At 38.2% G+C, this 23,576-nt stretch overlaps 1 protein-coding gene across 3 annotated transcripts; it reads right to left on the bottom strand.

The window, feature by feature from the left end:
* Window positions 1-1,397: 1,397 nt before the first annotated feature.
* Window positions 1,398-23,408, bottom strand: BBS7 (Bardet-Biedl syndrome 7). Of its 3 annotated transcripts, XM_083571272.1 has the most exons (20): window positions 23,229-23,408; window positions 20,922-20,987; window positions 20,000-20,062; window positions 18,991-19,166; window positions 17,301-17,366; window positions 15,978-16,164; window positions 14,868-14,940; window positions 14,372-14,488; window positions 12,407-12,537; window positions 11,250-11,334; window positions 10,581-10,683; window positions 9,568-9,760; window positions 8,787-8,861; window positions 7,978-8,043; window positions 6,391-6,530; window positions 5,782-5,946; window positions 5,111-5,220; window positions 4,918-5,021; window positions 3,720-3,843; window positions 1,398-2,930 (listed from the first exon to the last, which is right to left on the bottom strand). In XM_083571272.1, the coding sequence occupies exons 5-20, from the start codon at window positions 17,339-17,341 to the stop codon at window positions 2,794-2,796; spliced, it is 1,851 nt and encodes a 616-aa protein (XP_083427398.1). In that variant the 5' UTR covers window positions 17,342-17,366; window positions 18,991-19,166; window positions 20,000-20,062; window positions 20,922-20,987; window positions 23,229-23,408; the 3' UTR covers window positions 1,398-2,793. The 3 variants fall into 3 exon arrangements, with proteins under 3 accessions (XP_083427398.1, XP_083427396.1, XP_083427397.1); XM_083571270.1 differs by lacking the exon at window positions 17,301-17,366; XM_083571271.1 differs by lacking the exons at window positions 5,782-5,946; window positions 17,301-17,366.
* Between the last annotated feature and the right edge of the window lie 168 nt (window positions 23,409-23,576).

Genomic DNA, 23,576 nt, shown 5'->3' with positions numbered 1-23,576 from the left:
TTGGCCGGCCTGACCTTGCCTTTGCTCCCCTGGTTGAGCTTTCTGGTGATGATTGATTACCGCCCGCAAAGAGGAGGCAGGGAGAGGACACAACTACATCACAAAAAGGAGGGGTTGAGGGAGGAGTTGTGGAGGTAACTTAAGTATCTTGTCACCTGGCTGGTTCCTCCTTTCCCCCCTCCCCATGAGTACTTTCCAGGTGACAAAGGGGAGTTTGCAGTTTCCTGCCCCCAGAGGGAAGAGCTGATCATTGTCCTTTGTTCCAGTCTGTGCTGAATCCACTTCTATATGCAAGTTCTTTGTGACCTTGATGGTCTTCTGTCTAGGGCCATCAGGGTTGGCATAGCAACTGGGCAGGGCACCTGTGTATGTGCTGGTATGCTGAAGGGATTATGGTTGCCCTGTATCAAACCTTCCCCATTTTGCAGTCCTTCCTTCATGAAGTAAAATAAAAGTGGAACAGTGCAGATCCGATGTATGGTTGATTTTCTATGAATAGAAACAGATAACAGAAGCGTAGCGTAAGTAGTGTGTGTGTGTGTGTGTGTGTGTGTGTCAAGTTTGTACAAACTGAATGATTTGGGGGGGGGTGTTTCCTGCGACAAAAGGACAGAAGGCTGTTAACATACTGTATGCAGTGTGAATGCTTTACTTTTCCCTTTCTCCGCAGATGCATATGTAAGTTTCCTCAGAAACAATTTTCCGCCTGGTTATTTTGCTGGAATGAAAAACGTGTGTGTTGCCTGCCCAGCCCTAAGATACCTCAAAGTTATCATTTCCCATTCCACCCTCCCCAACTACCACCCCTAGATATGGAATGTTTCTCAGAGGCACCTCCTTAATCCAATCCATGCATTGAATTTCCTCAAATTCAAAATCACCATTTTCAAATTTTGTTCGGCAACCAAGCTACTGAGTAGGCATTTTTGAAGCTACTACTTGATTTATCTTTCTTTGTAATACTGCTACAACCTTAAAAAAATTAGACCACTCCACATCTGTCTAAAGCCCTTTGCAGAGATTCAGTTTTTAGTACGTGGAGTAAAAGTATGGCTGCGGCATCTTTGAAAAAGCACCTTTCCTCAAGGTTTTCACTGCTGCTGCTCAGATTGCATTTCCCCAGCACTGTATTTTCCATCTGGGAAATAAAGACTCTTATCCCATGGAATTCATATCCTACAAGTACAGCTGGCATATGGTTGCGTTCAGTTGTAACAAGCACCTATTGCTGTAATACGAATAGTGAGCAATACACCTCCACCCAAAATGCAAACATAATGTTGTGACTTTACAACATTTTAAATGCTCATTGTATCACATCTGATGTATTTCAGAGACTTGTGCACACACAACATTTAGACATTCTATTTATCAAAGTGATTATGAATTAGACTAGAGCCATTAATAGAGTTTTATTTAAAATAATTTAGCAATTTCCTTCTTATATACATAATTGCATATAACGTACAACATGCACAGTACTGTACACATACACAGCGCCCAGCAATCCAGCAATTTGTGTATTGTATGTAGGATGGGGTGAGGAGGGGAGAATTCAGGAATCAATGATAGCCAGTTAGTCATTTCTCACTATGATCATGTCATTTCAACTAACAACTGAGAAAAGTAAACAAAATGGGGAGGGGGGGACACAAAAATGTGCAGGAAATAAACAATGCAACAAAGGAATAAAAGTATTATGACAAATCACTTATCCAAAAGACCACTTCCCCTCTCCATGTGAATGCATGGCTTAAAGAGTACTTTCCATATTTTCAAAGGCTAGTTAACTCTCACAAGCTCTAACACAGATGATCTTTTCACTCTACGCTCTCAAGGACCAGCCTGACACTATACTTTGCTTGAGAACAGGTATGCCTTTCTCCTTTCCTTCTCACTTTTAGTGTGGGTCTGTTGCAAAATTGTCACACTCCCTTTAGGCTTTTGGAGTAGTTAGGGATTCTTTTACTCTTTAGATCAAGGTGTGTATGTATGCTGCCTGCTTATATTGTATTTTTACTGCCTTAAGCAGCTTCTATATACCATATCACTTTCATTTCTAGTAAGCAATATTTTTTTTAATTCCTCTTGGATGCTAATTTCTTGGGGCATAAAGATAAGGGTAAACACATACTCATATGGGCACATGTTGTATCTCCAAAAAATACGCTGAACTTCTTGTAGTGTGGAATACATGTGAGAGCTGGATATGCATGTGGGTTCAGACACAGACCTTGTAGCCACACTTCCATGGATGCTGAAGGTATACCTCTACTTTGCGTATTTTCCTGCTCCCTCCTGTACTGGACAAGTATAAGCTACCAGGTACACAGATGTTGCAGTGGTATATAGGACCTGTCAGGACAGCAGGATCGGGATTGCTCAACTATTTACAGAAAACACTGTACACAATTTCACATGGCTATATTCAAAATTTTCAAGCTTCAAAGTTTGCTCATTTCATAGCTAAAATAAATTAGAATCCAATTGTATAATATTTAAAAGCGAAGAATCTGGGAATGTTTTATATAAAACTAATTGGGACTGTATATACCTGATCTCACTGCAAATTAGCTAACTATACCAAACACTGTTTAAGAAAAAAAGGGGGGTATGTCATATAACGTATGTTCTTGACAGTCATTTTTTAAAATAACAGGTACAAGACACTGATATAAATCAATAAAATAAAGTATAGTAACATATATTTAAAAATGGAGGTAAATGAAGATCCAATATGCCTTTTCTATGTCCACTACTTTATCTTCAGATTGCTGGCCCAATTCTTCCCATTTAAGCAGCACTATCAAAAAAGGCAATCAATGCTTTTTGATCATAACTTCCCAAAATTTCCAGGAGAAGGGGAACTTTCGTTTTCACATTAGTGCCTTTGAATTTAAATTTATCTATGAACAGATCTGTAATCATACCTGGAAGAAAAAATGCAAACACTTATTATTTTGACAAATTGGTGTTTCCTTTTAAATCGAGAAAAGTAACATTTATGATAGAAGACTTTGGATATTTAGAGGCTGTGTTAATAACAAATATTTATTTTAGAATGCTTTGCAACACATGCAGCATGTGGTAAAATATCTAGTGAAATGGAGCTGGGTGTCAGAAATCTGAGTGAAATCAAGAGTAATATAGAACAAATGAAATCAACTTTTTTGTTTACTTCAAGACAAGGTGTTCTATAGCCAATATTCCCATAGGTTTATTGGTACATCTCTGTGAATCAGCAGTCCTTGCTACATTTATTTTTATTAAAATCTGTCTCTATAATCTATAATTGTGCCTCTGTAGTGCCAAAGGAGAAACACGTATTTAAAGTAAATACACATATGTGTTTCTCCTTTGGCACTACAGAGGCACAATAATACTATAGAATTAAAATTACGCACATAAATTCATTGACACAGTCATTCAGAGTCAGTGTGCAATTTGCTATCTGGGCTTTTGCAATCATTTTCATTCAGGATAAGATCCATATATGAAATATATGCATTATTATTGGTGTTCTGATTCCTCCTTAGAAATGAAAGGTAAAGGTGATTGTACTAAAATCATGTGCACATCAGAGCTTTTGCACAGGAAGTCTCTTATGTTGTACAGAACTACCACCCTAGAAACAGACCTCTCTTTTCACAAGATAAGATTTAACAAGAATGGAAAAACAATACTACAGAAAATTAGGAAAACTGTGTTAATGAACCAACCATAAAGTCTTTCAAGAGATGTAGGTTGTTTTTTGTGTTCTTTGAGCAGCTCCTCTGCCTCCTCCAAAATGCTGCGGTACTCTGGAATCAGGAAGTCTGTATTTCCTTCATGAGCCTGCAATTCCTTAAATTGATGTTAATAAAATGTTAAGACAATTACAAACCCTCTAAACCTGACAGAAAAGTTGAACATTGGGAGCTTAAAGATGCATGGCTACACAATGACATAGAAAAGAAATAGGCTAGATTGTCGCCAGCTTTTAGCCCAGGTAATGTTCATAATCCTTTGCTAAGAGCCTCCATCTTTAGCCACAAAGAGGATTTCCTTCTATTACTGTCCTTTGCTACAACACTTAAATAAAAATCAACTATCCAGAAAAGCATATTCAAATTCCTTTCTGTACAGTTCAATATAATTTATATCTGCATGCTATTACTTATATGGTTTATAGTGCTTGTGTGCAGGAAAAAATGTCCCATTTGGCCTCTTCTATGGGGACCGGTAACTCCCATAATCTCTGAACACTGACCATTCTGGCTGGGGTTGATGGGAAAGGTTCCCCATCCCTGATCTAGAAGTAGATTTGGTCTACATGAGGGTGAGCAAATACCGTATTTTTCGCCCTATAGGGCGCACTGGCCCATAGAATGCACCTCCTTTTGGGGGGAGGGAATGAATAAAAAAAAATTATTCGCCCCCCCCAGCTGTGGGGCTGGGGCAGGGGAAGCCCGAGCTTCCCCCGACCCCAGCCCCCAGAACAGGCTGCTGCCTGCAAGCCTTGCGAGCCCGCGGGAACTCCCGCCAGGCTCGCAAGGCTTGCGGACACCTGTGCGAAGCACGGGGCTTGCGGATAGCTTCCTGAAGCCTGGAGAGCGAGAGGGGTCAGTGCGCACCGACCCCTCTCGCTCTCCAGGCTTCAGCGAAAGCCTGCATTCGCCCCATAGGACGCACAAACATTTCCCCTTCATTTTTGGAGGGGAAAAAGTGCGTCCTATAGAGCGAAAAATACAGTAGATTTCATGTCCCGATAGGACCAAAGTGCTACTGGTTGGAAGTTCAGCTGATCTAAGTATGATTATTAATCTTGGGTTCCTTAAAACGCTCGTTAATAGAGTTCAAAAGTATCACACAAACATGAAAAACCACTACACAGTCCCTCCATAGTACTTGTAATTTTGCAACCACCAAAAGACTTACTTTTAAAGCATCCAACAGTTCAACCTTTTTAGCCAGCATTAGCTGATATTCTAATTTTGGGTGGATTAGCTTTAAGGTGTGGTTCACAGATACTTCATTTATATCTAGAAGATCACCACAAGAAAGCAACTCGTTAGTTTGTTAACTTTTACGCATTTCTAAGTATCCCAAGAAGAGAATTAAGAATTCTTACCACATGATATATTGAGATTAATTTTCCTTTTAGTGGCTTCTTTAGAGAGCACATCCTTTAGAATGGATATTGTGGATATATTGTCAGATTTGAAGTAGCCCTCGCCTTTCCTATAAAGAAGATGTTAGAAATTAACAACTGGTAAAAACTGTGCCAGCCTTTACTTCCTACAAGGTTCAAACTCATCCAGAGATATTAAAAATACACAATCCCATCTTTCTAGTTTCTCCTCATACACTTCCACTATAAATACCCTGACTTATATTTGGAGGTCTGAACAGAATTATACTAATTCTAAACAATTTAAATAGTAAGCTGTTGAATGTATCTCTGGTAATTTCTCAGTCTTATCCTAGAAACCTAAGACAACTCTCACTCACAAAGGTAAGGAACCTGTGGGCCTCTATATGTTGTATACTCAAAAGTTCTATAGAATTCAAAGGGGCTTATTACCAGGTAAGTGAGATTACAATTGCAGCCTCAAGATGCTTAGGGCTAAGTTGTACATAACAAAGGAAATGTCAGAGATAACGTAAGTGAAAAGAAAAAGCTAGACGTTTTTGAATGCAATGTCCTGAACAAGCATGCTTCACTGGGATCTACTTTTCAGCATTTTATATATTGCCTTTCAAACGAAACCAGCATGTTTCAGGAACTGTGTTTCATTTTACCGGTAAGTACATTCAAGTTGTGTATCCAAAAAGGTGTTCTGAAAGTAGAAGCTGACACTCTCCCCCATTGGTGTCTTGTCGGGAACTTCAGGCAAGCAAAACACCACCCAGGAGTGAACTTCAGCAAAGCTGAACTGGCCTTTGAGGGTTAGTGTATTCATGGGTCTGAATAAAAAAATATAGAAAAGCATTTTGTTACAAAAGAGTATCTACCATCAGAAACAAAGGCAACTTTCTAATGGTACAGCAAAACAATGTGAGGTTTCTTTGGCTTGATCTGTGAGAGCCATAACCTTCAAGAACTAACTTGGAATGTTAATCTTTATACTTTTTTCATTTTGCTAAGTTTTAGCAGGAAGATGTTCTCCCTACAAAGATAACACCCAACATCTACACAATTTCCCATGAGCAGGATCCAGGAGATCCATCAAATCAACCACCTTACTCCAATGGAAGAAACTCCTTAGTTTGACAAAACTCCTCTGAATCCAGCCCCTGTATTTTCATTGTAGATGCTGCAGGGTGCTTCTGGGTTCTACTAAGCACTGCCTGGAAATGCAATCAAATCCTCTATTCAAGTTAAAACAAGCCATTTGTTCTCAAAAATACCTGTCACGATCAATACAATGCGTCCTCTGATGAAGTGAAAGTGGCTTAATCTGATACTGCCGAACTTGACAGGTTTTTGGTTGAACTCTTGGAGTTACATACGCTTGCAGAGTCCCATACCGACCTTCAATTGATAGAATCTGTCCAAGGAAGGGAGGAAAGAAAGAAAGGGGAACTAACTTTCATTTTAGATGACTTCATAATTACCAGTTCTAGCAGATGGGTACCACCTTTATCCAGCAAAACACAAAGACATTTTCAAAACATCTATTTAACCATCAGTAAAATACTAAAATTAAATCCAAAAGCAGTCCCAATGAATTCAGTGAGTTTCTTCTAGGTAGCCGGCAGCCTTAACAACCGTCACATCCAACTTTATCTCAGACTAACACTGGGAAAATGCCATGTAGAAGGCTTACGACTCCTATGGTGTGAGCATTTTTAAAGTGTGCTTCATGTGTTTCTGTTATCTCACTGGTAGATCTGAGTGCTATTCATCTTTCCTCTGCAAAAAAGAAAGCAGTCAGCAAGCCTCAAACTTCACTCCCTCTCTTCAACTAGAGGAGGGTTGAGTGAACCACAACAGCTTAGAGGTGGAGCTGCAGCCTGCATTGTCATTCATGTAAACTGTACTAAGAGGCTTTAGAATTTATACTTTAATGTCATCATAATCACATCTGCAATCTCCCTAAATGAAGGTGTAAAACTAAACCATTCTATTGATTTTGTTAAAATTTATCTTGAAATCACTGTGTTCTCAACTCCATTTTCATCTGAAATGTGAATACTGAAAACTTATTCATAACACTTTTCATTCTAACACCACTGTATTACCCATACCTTCCTGAGAAATTTATTAACCTGAGTGTCTGGCAAACAGCCATAAAGAATGATGCTACATCAGCAGCCTACACTTGGCTAATATATCTTATAAAGAACTAGGGAACTTTGTGACAATTCACCCACACCATTATAAAATGGGAGTACTTTCAGAGGTCATCTTGGTATCTCTCACTGCACTGAAAGGGGATTAAACTTTCAATAATCTATTTTTAATACATGTTCAAATTATTTTATTCTTATTACAAATTGGTAGGGGACTTTTTGTTGTGTGAAGCAATTCATACACTCAATAAACCTATCCAATGGGCTAAACCTTATTTCTAAAAATACAAATTTATCACAAACTATCCTATAGTGCAATCCAATGCATATCTACTCAGTCCTCTGGGCTTCATCTAGGTACAAGGGTACAGGATTGCATTCAAAGACTTCCATTTTATACCTCACTGTTTAGTAGCTTATAACAAGACATCATGGTAAACAACTTCTCTCCACACCACAACAGTCTTTAATTGAAAATAGAAATATACGGTAATTTATGAATCAAAACAATCAATACTTGTTTCTGTCTTCTTTTAAATAGAAAAATCATTAATCTGTTTTCACAGATGTTCCTACCCAGGATCTTTACCACCACTGCTGCTCTTTGGATAGGTTTTTAAATTCACATACTCAACAATATGTACAACAAACATTTTAAATCGTAATTTATATTTAAAATATATAAGCATTCCTATATTTTACCTTAAGCTCCAACCTTGTGGTATTTACTTGACAGCGATATGTGGCAAGGAGGAAGTTGCCATTTGGCTGTGGAACATGAAGATTGTGAAATAACATACTGAGAAACAGCAATAAAGTCTCATTTTTAAATTTTATTTACAACTAAAGCAGTTTAAGTCATTTTAGTAGTACCTGTTTTCTACAAGAATCAGTAGAAAGTTTTCTGTATGCTTACAATACAGGCATATGTATCGCTACTCAAAAATAAATCCCACTGAGTTCAATGGATTTATTCCCATTAAGTAAAGGCTTGCAGCCTTACTTACAAATTTTGAAAGAAAACTAGGAAAGTTGTTCTAAATTTTTTTTAAAAAAAACTATGCACCCTGCACTCTACGTGAGAAAGGAAGAATAAATAAATAAATAAAGTAGTAACAACAATTACCATCATCATCTTAACTTTCTGCAATATGAATTTAGCCCCAAAGCAGAAAACCTATAACTGGATGCTCATCAAGTGAAAAAGTTCCAAAAATGTTAAAATCATAAAGGTCTGATATAATAAATTAGGTTGCAATCTTATGCAAATTTACATGGAACCAAGCACCATTTGACACAACTGGCCTTACTTCCAAGTGAACATACATAGGATTGCTTAAATCCTAGGCATGTTTATTATTTAGTAAGAGATTTTTATCCCACTCTTCAGAAATGTCCTCTTTGTCAGCTTCAACAATTAAACTTCACTAGAACACACTCCATGAAATTAAAAGCTGATATTCAGCTTAAGCGTTTGGAACTATGTAGAAAAGATCTGGCATTTTACATACCTCTGATTCGCAGTCAACAACACTAACCACAGCTGAATTTTTATCCACATCCTTTAGATCTATTGGAACATCACACTAAGGAGAGAAACAGTAGCAGGTAATAGGAAAGGTCAACATGCGGATGTTTCAAATATACTTTCTCAATTTACATAAGTTATCTTCCCTGAGAAATTTTACAGCAAAAATAATACTATGGTAAAAATAAGTATTAGGTAACCATACATCCCATGGAACACTTCAGAACTCAAAAACAATGCACACAGTAGTAAGGAAAATGTGTATATGATGTAAAAGCACAAAAAGGAGCCAGTTTCAAAAAATGCTTAGTGCAGATATAGTTTGAAATCCTAATCATATTGTTCCCTTGGAAGTAAATGGGTGGCATAAAGCATGTATTAGTGATGCATGATTGTAGCCAAAGAGCACAATCCGAAGAAAGTCAAGTGCATCCAGATCTCACTGAAAAATATTTTAAACATCCTTATGGTGTATTCAACTTTCTGCAAATTGCACCGATAACTTCAGCATGTGTCTTTGAAAAGTTAGTGCTTGTGTTGACTTCTACATAGCCTGAAGGGAATGAGCCCATCTCACCCAGTTACAGGCATTCTGCACAAGTGCAAGTTTCAGAGAAAAGTTAGTGCACACTATTAAATGATATTCCACTTAGTGAAATTATCTAATTTAATATAAAAACAAGCTAACACATCTTTAATTTTAAAAATAAAATCAAAGTTTCCAAATACCCAAGTCTACAAAGTTATTCTAAATAATGTCTCACCTGAAGCAAGACAGTATCAATTGCTGCCTGGACTTCTAAAACAAGGCTGTAGCTTGCATCATCTCTATTTAATGTAAACTTATCATTTATGCTGAAGGTTGGGACTGCTGACACAGCAGTGCTGGACTGAGAGGACTGCTGGTATTTTTCACGCTCATGAAGTACCTTGATCTGTAGCTGTTCCAATTCATTCCTATGGCAAACAACAGAATGGTAGGCTAAAAAAAGCTGCTCTAGATAACAAACTGATACCTGGAAAACAGTTTTTATCTTGATATTTTCCATCTAGATTGAAAAAAAAATGTTTTCAGAAATAATTCCACAAATACTGGATATAAATGTATTATCAAAGTTCTGGTCCTTAAAAAATATTCAGATGAAAAGTGCATAATAGGGTTAAAGCAACAGAACTTCATTTTCTATATTTCCCCCCCAACACCTGTTTTCCTTTACCAACTTACTTTGACACCATCTTTCAAAAATTGTTCAAGTCAGTGGCCAGAACAAATATGTTTTGGTAACATCTGTTCAGTTCTACAGCTTACTAAAATTTATCTGAGGTAACATTATTTTGATTTTTTGCTTTATTTAAAAAACAGGGTCTCTTCGTATGAAATGTCACAAAGGGATCAAGAAGCCCAGTCCCAGCAGAATGTCAGTTCACAGGTCTAACTTACCAAACTGGCACTGCAACTTATAAAATATCTACTTTAAGTCTGAAAAAGGCAGAAAGCATCTCTTTCAGTACATCCACATAGTAGCAATTTTGCTCCAGAAAGGTGAAAATTACAGGGATGCTTACAGGAAACCAAACAATGTAATGAAGTGCACATAGCTGAAACTATGATACTATTAATGAATTGCTGTACTATCACAAAGATTCTACTGGAAATTTTGTAAGTTAACTGATGTATAGTTATAACCCAGCAGGTAAGGTTAGATATCTGCTCCGGATATGCACCAGCATAAGGCAAAGATTTTCTCTTTTGCATTGTAATAAAACAATTTATTACCTTAAGGACAAAACCTTGTTCTGCATTTCATGAGTCATCTTTAAGCCATCCCCTGATCCACATTCTCTGTGGGTAGGCTCCGTAGTCAGTCCTGACACCCACCCTAAAAGGAAGATATGAACAATTATGAAAAAGTTTTCCAGGTGGATTATGAAGGTAACTGTCAGAGGCTCTAACCAGGATCCTTAGGGTCTGAAAGTGAGAACCAGCACAGTGAACTACCATAGAAACCTGGAATAGCTCAGTTTACCAACTGAGTATGAGGCTCTTAATCTCAGGGTTGTGGGTTCGAGCTCCATGTTGGGCAAAAGATTCCTGCATTGCAGGGGGTTGGACTAGATGACCCTCATAGTCCCTTCCAGTTCTGCAATTCTATAATTCTATGGGCTGCTCATATGCAGGGATAAAAACCTCCATCAAGTTGAAAAGGACATACAACACCAGCAACTGGTATGCAGATGAAGCCCCTTCAATGGCCCCAGCCCTGGTCAGCAGAGCACTATACTATCTGATTGCTGTGCATCCAGGGCCCAGATTCCCAAGTTAAGCGACTGACTTCAGGGAATATGAGCCAGAGAACACATTCTATGACTCCATTGTTATTTTTTAAAAAAAATCCTGTTAAATGTATAAAAATTCCAGATATTTAGAAACATTTAAAAAACTAACCTGAATATGTTGATGTTATGATCTCATCATAGCCCTCTTTCCCAACACAGCCACCTTGAACAGATGTGACACTTTCTGACAAGGCCTAAAAACAAGACAGAAGAAGACTTGAAGCATAATACGTGTGTTAGATTCTATTTAATCTTTAAAAATGGTATCCGTTGAGATAAAAATATACTGTATTTTTCCATCTATAAGACGCCCCCATGTATAAGACCATGTATCTTTTCTGGGACTCCAAATTCTCTCAAGGGACAATAAGAATAGCCTAACATGACTGTTACATGCAGAGATCTGTCCCACCTGCTTCTGATTGCATTCTTGTGAGATATAAATGCCTGGCGCACTTCCTAGAAACTTATTATTTTAACTGTCCAGGGATAGGTTCTTAGGGCACACTATACAGCTACCTTGCTGAAGATCTATAAGTCTGTGCCTGGTCAGTGCATGGGCAGAAGAGCTGGAAACCCAGGTGTCCAGCTTTAAGTTCCATGCTGGTAGAAAAGTGAAATTTAAGTGCACTAAATAAAAGAAAAATACTTCCCAGCTCTTCTGTTAGCATAATAGGAAGCATCACAATGGGACTTTACATAATTCTCAGCACCACTTGTGGCTCTTTTCCTCTCCTGGGAATAATTTTATGATTCTGCATTGTTCAGCAGAAAGAGTAGAGGGGGAATAAGAGGAGGGTTTGAGGATCTCTCTCTAGATATGCAAGCTTCAGCTCTGCTGCAGTGCTGCATCACAGCCTGAATCTCTGATATTTATATATTTCTATTAGTTTCTGAAATATTACATTGGGCATCACCCTGTACCTGTGGGATCCTGGACATAGACATGTGCAGTTTTGTCCCAGCCTCTCTATTCCAGGGCTGGAAAATCTGTTGCTCTTCAGATGTTCTTGGACTCCAGTTCCCATCAGTCCAAGCCAGCATGGCCAACAGATAGAAATTATAGTAGTTGTAGTCCAAAATAATCTGAAGGGCCACAGGTCCCCTATCCCTTCCCTATCTAACATTGGCATTCAGTCTTTACCATACTTGCTAGTAACACATATGGCTCAATATATGTGAAAGCAATATTTGACAGAATTTTGTATAAAAGAAAGCATACTAAGAAAATTTCCTTCTACATAAAGTAGTCATTAATAAACTTACATATTCATATCTAAGGATAGGGCTTTTTGCATATTCAAAGCTATAAATTTCTAACATTCCATCATCACGACCGATGATCAATTCTTTAACTCCATCTCCCAAAATATCAAAGCTATCCATACATAAGATGCCTGAAAAACAGAACAGGAAGCATGTATCTACATCCAACTGACTAATCATATCATCTTGTAAATCTCACATGCAATTTAGGAACCTAGGAAACTTTCTTAATTATACAGAGTCTGGTCATTTATCCATCTAACTCAGTACAGACTGGTAGCAGCTCTTCAGGGTTTCAGACAGGAGGCATTCCCAGGCCTACCAGGAGATGGCAGGGAATGAACTAAAAGCCTTTTTCAAACCAAGCAGATGCTGTACCACCGAGCTATTGTCCTTCCCCTTTAACAAAATAAATAGAACTGTGTTAAGAACTAGCACCCAATACAGAATGAAATCAACTGAACGTCCTCACTGGAATTACTGCATTATTACTAGGTTCTTAAAAGCAGAATGTTAAAATTTATCTATGAGAAGCTATTACATGCTAGGTGGGATTATTGTCTGATAGATGGGTATTTCACTCCAGTAATAATAAAGTACAGAATTTATAGAAACAACCCCAAACTGAATACTAACATAAGGCATTGTTGGTTGGTTATTCTCTTCATGGATATACCACACCTGCTATTTGTATACTTGCACATATAGCAGGATATGTCTGCCACAAAAATGGTAAAACTGGTCACACACTATTATTATTAGTTTGAAATCTGATGTCATATTAGAATGTTTAATGTCTGCAAAGCACGGAACTGAGGTTTGGAAAAATAACCATGAAGTCCTCCAAAATAAGTCCTAGCTAGAGTTCAAACCAAAGTTTCAGAAGAGGGCTGAAGAACCATTTCCCAACAGTCAAAACTGACCAGTGGGATGATCAAGAAAGCACACACCAGCTCCTTTTCATCCTCCCACTACTAACCCATGTAATTAATTACACAATTAAGAAATACTTGCAGAAGAATACCTTTCATGTCAATGCAGTGTTTGTTGGCCATTGTTTCCATGCTGAAGTTACACAAATCTAGAGAATCAATTTATTAATCAGAATCACATTTGCATGCAGTTGTGTTAATCTGCAGCAGCTTTACTATCCCTTAGGTCGCCTGAGTGCTGTTTCTGCTTTTAAGTGTCCTTCTGCATTCTTGTCCTTTCTTCCTTTCTTGTTTACTTCTCTGGTGGGAGCCCACAATCAAGAACAAGACTGATTGCATGTTAAGAACTGTAATCAGACTTGCTTCATTTGTATTTTTAATTTTCTCACCAAATTCTAATCAAGAAATAAGTGGGGAAGCTGGCTGTAAACTTTTCCATTTGAACCAGGTGGAAGTGGACAAGGTCAACAGGCCTGGCAGATCTCATTGTTTGTAACCATGTACTTTGGGAAGTTTGAAAACCTTATTTTCCAAACACATTAGCATAGGTACATACTCTCTCACATACGCACTCACACAAAGTCCCCACTCAGCAAGTGATGAAGTGGGGAGAGCCTCTTTTCTCCCTTCAGGCGGGGATAATGTCCTTTCTCTCTGAACCAGATGCCAGCTACACTGGCACAGTCATGTCCACATTCCCCAATTAAAAACATGGCCAAAATAATATATGCTATGAATGACATGCAGGAAAAGAGAAGGACAGATGGTGGGATTGTTTTTGTCACACCCTGATATGAATGAGTAAAATGGAGGGGACAACATACACAGTCCAGGTAGAAAACATAGACATTGAAGTCCATGTATGAATTGATGGTAACCGTAATTGTTTTTGAGAGTTGACAGTGGATGTGATATTTCTTATAAGTTATTTTATACAAATGCAATATGCAAACCACAGTACTAAAGGGAGCGATTTCTTACTGTGCCTGGTGTGAATAACTATGATCTAGCGGGAAACTCTTAAGACACCTACCACCTCTTTTTTTCTCATTTTCAATTTTCCACTTTTCTACTGGAGAAACACCAGAGATCTCTACTAGGCCAATTTTACCATCAGATGTCCCAAACAGAACTTCTTCACCAGAGTCACCTAAGAAAATAAATTAAAAGTAGGATTAGTTTTTAATAGGCTTCCTTTTAACATTAGATTCAGTCCACAAAGATTCTCTGTATCACACTAGCTCAAACTGAGGTAGAGAGGGCAGGAAGGAAGAGTTGCTTTGGTATGTTCCAGCTCCAACTCTATGAATAGAGGCCCCCTTTGGCAATCTTCCAGTTTTGAGTGCTTGTTCTTGATGCTTGGGATATAATGGTGATTCTGTTGGTGTACTGCCTACCCTGCTGCCCAACAGTCTCCTAATAGTAATACTAGGACTGGGTATCAAGTCCTAGGCAATATTACAGATTCTTAATTAAAATCTATGTCATGCTTTTTATTGAAATAAAATGCACCAAGAAATTCTGCTTACCACCATTTCCATTGTTCAAAGTCAGAACTGTGGGTGGACCTGGAACTTCCATTTCATACAACAAATCTGACCCCTCAAGAAAATGAAGTAGAAACACTGTTAGTTTCAACCCTTGACTTTTTCTTTCGTTTTAATTTAGAGGGATGGGAAGGTGGTGTCTTCCCTGACAGGTGGTGTAAAAGGAAAGCTTTTAAACAAGCAGCATTATTTTTCTGCCTTTAGGCTAGGATAAAACCGAGGACCTAACCTATCCTATCTAAACCAAAGCCATGATCTCATTGCCAAGCCTATTAACACCACTGAAAAAAAGATGTTGTTAAGGGAAGGTTGTGTGCAAGGATAATCCACTCAAGTGACGCCGAAATAAACACATATACTAAGTGGAAGAATAGAAGCTTTACCACCCCACCCCATGCACCATCCCTACCCCACCCTCTTTCCTCCCCAACCTTATACTGCATGTAACACTAACGTCTCACAACAAATGAAACTGATCTGTAGATAACACAACCTGAAAAAAGAGACAATGCAGTACTTTTTTAAACTGAGAAATCTTTAATAAAAATTATTTTTAAAAATATTTTAAAAACCAAGGGCATGTAAGTGTATTAATATGGAACAGAAACAGAAAATACTGGACAAACAGTCAGATATTATATAAAGTCACTTATTAAGATTCCAAACAAAGCATCAAGAATAATGCAGGAGTCCAGAGCTTCAGAAAACTAGGCTTCTGCTAAGGACAAGAGGGAAAGTTGTTGGAAGGATGTAATTCCAGGGATCATAGAACTCCTAAAAGGCGTATAGGAATATAGGAAGAATATAGGAAGAAGAAATTAACTGGCCCAATTCAGTCATGAAGGGAAAAAGGACTTCCAGGCAGCCCCATAAGTGACAGTTTTGAGGTTCAGCTATGCAACTTGGAGTTTACCAGTTATCAGATGAACTGCACCAATAGGATTTTTAAATGGGAAAAACCTTTGGAATAAATATCCCGAAGTACAATTAAAATAATAATACACTTCTGTTTTCTCAAACAGGTGTTAACAAGGTATCTACTGGCTATTTAACAACTGCTATTGATAATGGCAACAATTAAGAAAGGTATACCTGCAAAACTCTAACGACTCTATCTTGACATGCCAATACTGGTGTAATGCAAGACAACTTCTCTACTGGAAGGCAGAGAACATCATTGATTTTGTCTCCTGATAGGTAGTAATGCTGATCCTTACAGTCACAGTAATGGTTATAGACATAGCTTGCACCAAGAAAGAGATCTGATCCGGATATATGCCTAAAATGATAATAGCAATAATCAATACTATATTCCAATCATTGCCACCAAAAGTTAAAATATTTCAACTACCATTCCTATGCACAAGCTATTATATTTTGTTAAGACTGTACAGGCACTTAGCATCAAATTAAACAAATGTTTTTAAACAGTAGTCTGTTGGCCATTTTAGAATAAGTAAAGCCACTGCCATTGGGATCAGGAGCAAAGACGCCATCTTTCCCCACTCAGCATCTTCAAGGCAAAACACCACATCCCCAGGTCTTTAATATGTGTCTGGAAGGGGGGGGGGCTGCTGAAGGAGATTAGAAATGTGGAAATGGCAAAAGGGTTAAATGTTCTCATTTTCCAATCACCCCCAACAGAAATATTTTTTCCCTATTTGAGCTACCATTATACATGGTTTCCAAATGACACATAGTTTAGCCTCCTAGGTGACCAATTCAGAAGAACAAATTTGGTCTGCAATTTAAAAGGAAACTAGTAGAATAAAATGACTCTTATTTGCTTGACATCACAATAATTTTTACTTGTTTCTGTGTAATGTTGGATCTCCTGCTGGAGAAGCACTGGTTTTGATCATATTCTTATTTTATTGCTACCACATTCTTAGTGGTAATTATCTTTCAGGCATTATTTTTAGGTATTCAATCAATGCAATATTGTTTTATAAATTATCATTAGCACATCTATACAGAGCATACATATGTTTGATTGCAATTACAGGAGCATGCTTACAAAAGAGTCTTACTGCTTTTGAAATCACTGCACTATATATAGAACCTTCTTGACAAAAAATTATTTTAAAATTCTTAGGGATATTCCATCTCTTTGAGAGCTATTGTCTAAATTCTAAGTAGCTTTGATAAGCAGCAGTAATTCAGCTGAGATATTACAAAAGGTGGATTAAGAAAAGAAAAAATAGTATTCCACTGATTATGCACAGTATTAAGGCAAGGTTAATGACAGCTAGAGAGAGTCTGAAGTCTATAAAAGGCTGACATAGAAAAGAAAATAGAATCAAATCATGTTTGCCACTACATCAGTACAAAACAGTAACCAGACAGGAGCATCAAATTTGGATTTGGAAAACCCAGAATCAAACATCTGGTTGCTTATGAAGCTCATTGTGTTACCTTTGGCAAGTCATTTTCTCCCAGCCTATTCCCATGGTCATTTGGGGGATAAAATACTGCTTTCAACTATTCAGAGGAAGGATGTAAGAATTAATAAAGCTTCTAAATATTTCTAGTGTAGCTCTGAATGTAAACTGGTACAAGTAAGAAGCATGTTTATTCAATTAGTTTATTGTAGAATACCGTGATTCCAATCTATTTTTGGAGACAGATAATAGTTTTCCAGGAACTGAAAGATGCATAAAAGAAGTATCATTGTCCATGATGCGTACACCAATTCAACTGTTGGTAAACAAGTTCTGTAGCGATCCATAAACATGCAGATCTTGTTTGACTGAATTGATATGTTTGGCCAGACAACATGTTTTTAAATGTTTTATCTTCTTACATTTCGTCATAGAATTGTAGAGTTGGAAAGGACCCTGAAGATCATCTAGTTAAACCCCCTGCAATGCAGGAATATGCAGATGTCCCATACAGGGATCGAATCTGCAACCTTGGCATTATCAGCACCAAGTTCTAACCTACTGATTTCTGTGTCTCTTTGTACTCTGCCTTTCTTCCATCATGGAACTCAAGGTGGAATTCAAGGTGCCACACATGTGGCTTCTAGGAGGTGTCCCATTCAGGTACTGACCAACTCCAGAACAACTTAACTATAGCAAGTTGGTTGCTTCATGTACCTTCAGACCATAACTGGGAAACAGAAAGACTAATAGTCCATCTGTTGACACTGACTAGCAGTAGCTCTCCTGAGTTAGGGGCAGTGGTCTCTCCCGGCCCTACCTGGAGATGTCAGGGATTGACCTTTGGACATTTTGCATGAAAGGTATGAACTCAACCAGTGATCTGCAGCTTTCCCCAAATGGGATAGCTCAGTTGGAAGAGCACAAGACACTTAATCTCAAGGTTGTGGGTTCGAGTCCCACATTGCGCAAAATATTCCTGCATTGCAAGGGGTTGGACTAGATGACTCTTGTGGTCCCTTCAAACTCTACAATTCTATGATTTTTACGAACAAGGATAACAATGCTGCTATCATTCTTTCAACTTCCTTAAAAACTATTATTTGACTCCAACTATATAACAAAATGTATCACTTAAATTTCAATCATACGCACCAAAATTTGGTTAAAAATAAAGCAACAGATTGTACAGCACATCAGCATTTAATTAGATTATCAATACTTTATTATGTCAAACCAGCTTATGGTTTGCATCAATTACAGCAGATTAAAGTAATATGCACAACAGGTTCAGATATTACTCTGGAAAACGCAGTAAGAAGATTTGATTTGTGATTTAATTTAATTATGAATCAGCTAAAGTGTTGCACTGTTTCAACCTTATCTTTCAATTAAACTGATTAGCTTTTAATGACTCAGCTAATTTCTGTGTTTTTTATTTTAATGACTTTCATTAAAGTCAGTGCTTGTGTACGCACACCGCTGAGGGCAAAATTACTATTGCAAAAGTGCAGAATGGAAACTAGACCTTTATATATCACCATACACAAATAAAATTTATACTAAGATTCAAGGCAAATAAGGAGTATTAGAATACATAAAGTGATTGTTAAACAGGACACAAAAATGTAACATATACTTATTTCATTCATTAGGATAACAATTTAGCACCTAAATGACAGTAACACATCTAAGGCTACTAATGTATTTTCCAGTATACATACATAGCTTTGATGTTCTCAGTGAGATTGGTGTTAAATGCAAGGAACTGCTTCCCTTTCTTTGTGAAACCTCTAACCTCAGACCCTGCAGCCACAAAAATTTTCTCCTGGGGTGTATTAAGAGCACCTCCCAGTTCTAGCCTTGCAATCTTTTCCCCTGGCAAGGTCTTGAATACTGGCTAAAAAAAGAAGACAGACAATGTTCAGTGCCAACGTTCACGACAAATCATAATATGATATTAGATACAAAATATATATGTATTCCATTTTGTATGCTTTTAATTATTTTATGCTATATATATATATTTCAAAAAGTTAGCTATTTGTGTGATTCTACCATGAAAAGCACAAAGTTCATACACACAATTGCAAAATGTTCCAAAATTCGGCTAATAAATGCTCACAAATAAACCCAAACAAGAGCTCATACCAAAAGGTCGGCCAAATAAGAACAGTTTGCACGTTTTCTTCAACAGACACCACAGGATTTCATCACAAGTATTTTAAGACCAAGGTCAGAGCTAAGAATGCCCTACACTAGCATCACATAAATCAAACCTTGCTTTGTGAAGTGACCCAAAGTCTGACCTCAGTGTCTTAGCTTAATGGAAGAGGGAAAATATAGAGAAATCAAGATAGCAGAGCCATAGATTATGATGGTAGATCCTTGTTTTCCAGTAACTAGCTCAATGTTATAATCAACATAACTGCTATTCAAAAAGACGCTTGAGGATTCTGTGGGGAGAAGCTTCTTCAAGAGAATTTAATCAAATTACTACAGTGAATTTGTGAGCGTTACATGTATGCCTAGGGTGGTTGTATCATTTTATTTCGAAAATGTCTAGAACAAAGCACAAACATATTGGGGGGGGGGAGTTTTTCCCAAGCCAGTGCATACCATAAAGAGCTTTAAGAAGTCCATATGTTATCTGTAAATTAAGCTTCATTATCAATTAATTAATTAATTAATTGGGGGAGAATTAATTGAAAACTACATAGAAAAGTTACCTACCACAGCTTCTCCTTTTTTCATACCAAAACAGGTAACAACACCATCATGATCTCCAATAACAACCTTAAAAGTAAAATAATAGGAAGTTATGTCTACATTAGTCATCTAAGAGTGCAAAGGAAATACATTTATATGTATTTCAGAAATCTATAGAAATACAGAACTATATCTCTGTAATCCATACTTTTCCTAACTCAATTCCAAATGTGTATCTGATATTTCAACTTGGATGTTTCCTTAATGTCTAAAACTCAGTATGCCTAAGATAAATCCTTTTCTTCTCCAAGTTGCCCTCCTTTCAGTTACTCTTTACATCCATCAATATCACCATCCTGCTTGTTGTTCAAACACAAAGCTTTGGCTTCATCTTTGAATTCTGCCTCTCCTTTATTTCCCATATTCAATCTGTCACCAAATTATGTTGCTTTCCCAATACCACAAATATCCTTTTCTTTTGGGGCTATTCTCTTTATTACCACTCTGGTTCATTTTCAAGCTATGACCTACTTTGACAACACAACCGTCTACTCTACAGCCTTCCCACATAACAACTCAATCTATGCACCTCTATCCAAAGATATGCTGCCAGATTTTATACTTCTTCTGTCATTCAGAACACGCAATACCCACCCTCAAATTCCTACAGTGATTTCTGGGTTCTCACACAAATTACTTGCCTTTAATGTCTTCATTCCCAACTCAAAAAGTATAAAAAGCTTTTTGCATTCATTCTTTCCTATCTTTTTAATGTTGCGTTCTTATGTTGTCTGCTCCACCATCAACACTTACATTACAAGCTTTTGAGGAGAATGGCTCTGTGACTTAGATAAAATGATATTTTATATGTTTTTGTCATCAGAGTACAAATTGTGTATGCAATCATTCCCAGACAGAAATATTTCAAAGCAACAAATTTCTATACCTTCTGTGTGGCCTTGCGTCCTGATGCAGGGAGCAACTTCATGGTCTTCTGAGATGTCACTCCCACCTAATTGGGGGAGAAAACCATTTCATTATTAATGCTTCAATTCTTGCGGTATACTTGCGGTATAAAATGGATTGTCATGTACCACAATACAAACAATACAAAGTAGTTATTTTAACATGATTAATATGAAAAGGTATATTAAGATTTTGTCATAAGTGTCGTGTTTCTAACAGCAAAATCAATACAAAAAAGGATCCTGTGGTAATTATGGTTGTCATAAATTGTTATAGATTATCATAAAAACACTTACTAGGGAGTAGGCTGCACCAAACACAGTGGAATTTAAATTCAAGAAAGCATGGATAGGACTGTGCCAATATTGTAGCACAAGCTTTCATGGACTGTCTTCACTTGCCACACAAACACATACACAGATATAGAAAAACCTGTCAATAGTGCCCAAGAATAATGAAGTGCAAGAAATACTGACTGTGACAATTCTATGTGAAGATAAAATACATGTGAATACAGTGAAAAACGGTGGTTGTGTTATTACCAATTATTGCCCTTGTGTACAATAGCTGTGTCTATCATATATCATTTTAGCTCTATATACTGATGTATGAAAAAGAAGCTCTAATTGTGGGGCAGGAAAACTGAAAAAAAAATCACATCTGGCAACCAATGCACCCCTTTGGTTTCAGATAGCACATGAGTAGCTGAGTCTAAAAAGCCCAGGACACAAATTTTCTGCCCTCTAGCAGCTATGGTGGCTCATTTAACATCATGTAAATGTATTTTGCGTTAACTCAATTCTGACCAAACTAAGCCTTCTGATGTATATTTTGCTCTAGGGGGCTTAGTTTGGTCACAATTGAGTATCCACTTCCAGACAAATGCAATGTCTTCAGAGAAGTCATGTAAGGTCAACTGCCTTGTAAGGATTAACCACGAATCAGGGACAGGAAGTGAATTAATACACCTTTTACCACCTTCTCCTGTTGTTTTTTATGACTGTTGTGAACAGGTTTGGGAATGGCAGAATAAATCTGATTATTTATTTTACATTGGTGATGTGTTACTCCATCCCAGTTCTACAGATGATATACTGATGCATCTGTTTGAAATCACTCCACCAATCAAAATACAATTTAGTTTTTTAAATATTTAACAGGACTTTTTGTCTACAGACAAAAACTGTTTTCTACATTTTATTATTATTCCATGACAGCTCTATGTTTTAATAATAAGATAAAACACATTTTTTGTCAAACAAAACGCAACAAAACCACAGCAAATCAACAGCTGAATATCCATTTATTTCAATAAAGGGATTGTGAAGAAAGCTAACAAATGCCTGACCCACACTCTCTTTCTGACAAAAAACAAACAAACCTGTGTGACACTTAAAAGCTTGCACACTTTAATCTCAAATTAACCTCTTCTGTGACATCACTTTTCTCAGCGCACCGTGTTGAGAGCTGTCTATGGAAGGATCCTCAATTACAGCACTATGGTGGTCGGGTTTAAAATAAAAAATAAAAACAAACAAACCCATACAACTCCTACATCTAGAAGCCAATGGGTTGACAGGAGGGTGAATCCGGATGGCTATTTGCTCTTAAATCAGAGGTGTGGCACTCCAGATGTTGTTGGACTATATAGGACAGGCATAGGCAAACTCGGCCCTCCAGATGTTTTCAGACTACAATTCCCATCATCACTGACCATTGGTCCTGTTAGCTAGGGATGATGGGTGTTGTAGTCCCAAAACATCTGGAGGGCCGAGTTTGCCTATGCGTGATAAAGGAACACGAGTCAAACCATTAGTCCATCATCTAGCTTCATACTGTTGACCCTGACTGGCAGTGGCACTCCAAGGTCCCAGCATTTCCCAAGCCCTACCTGGAGATATGGACCATGCTGGCCCTTCTCCAACTGCCATCTAGCCTGACCCCTGGGCCTGCTGGCTGCAGAAGAGGCACCCGGAGGGCCACAGGCGAGCCGGCGGCGCTCTCGGCCCTGCCTCTTCTCCCCTGCCTTCTGGTAGGGCGGCTCCTCTGCCTTTGCCGCAAGGCCATTTACTTATTCGAAACGTGAAGAAGCTCTCCGCATCTCTATCTTAGTACGAGGAGGGGCGGCAGCATCACCGATTGAATTTCCGCCTGTGAAAGGAACACGTGTCCGCAACGGCGTCAGAGGGAGGCGAAGAACGCCGCTCTCGTTCTCGCGCGAGGCGAAGCAAGGGGGTTCGCTGACTGACACGCAACCTCGCCCACCTGCCCACCCACCCCCATCTACCTGCAGATAATCCACCCGGCTCAGGCCCAGGTCCATGGCGGCGAGCTTCTAAGAAAAGCAAACCGTTATCCCTCTTCCCTCGTCCCGGGCGCTGTTTTTCACCACACAAACATCACCGCGAGGCCTAAAAGCTCCCGCTAGGCCCTGCGTCACCATGGTAACGCGACCGGACTACGCGCGCGCCGATGCCGGGATTCAATTGGACACGGCGTGAAGGGAGGAGGCGGGCTCCGCTTGGAACGGGCGCCCTGTGATTGAGCAAGGAACTTGCCCATCTGGTTACAAAGTCATCCGCTTGCGGGATTGGTGCTAAGGATGCCTGCAAGGTGATGCCGAGGAGGAGTCGAA

The sequence above is a fragment of the Podarcis filfolensis genome (genome assembly GCF_964270895.1).
Source record: "Podarcis filfolensis genome assembly, chromosome: 9".
NCBI lineage: Eukaryota > Metazoa > Chordata > Lepidosauria > Squamata > Lacertidae > Podarcis > Podarcis filfolensis.
This window is presented reverse-complemented; position numbering and strand designations above follow the sequence as displayed.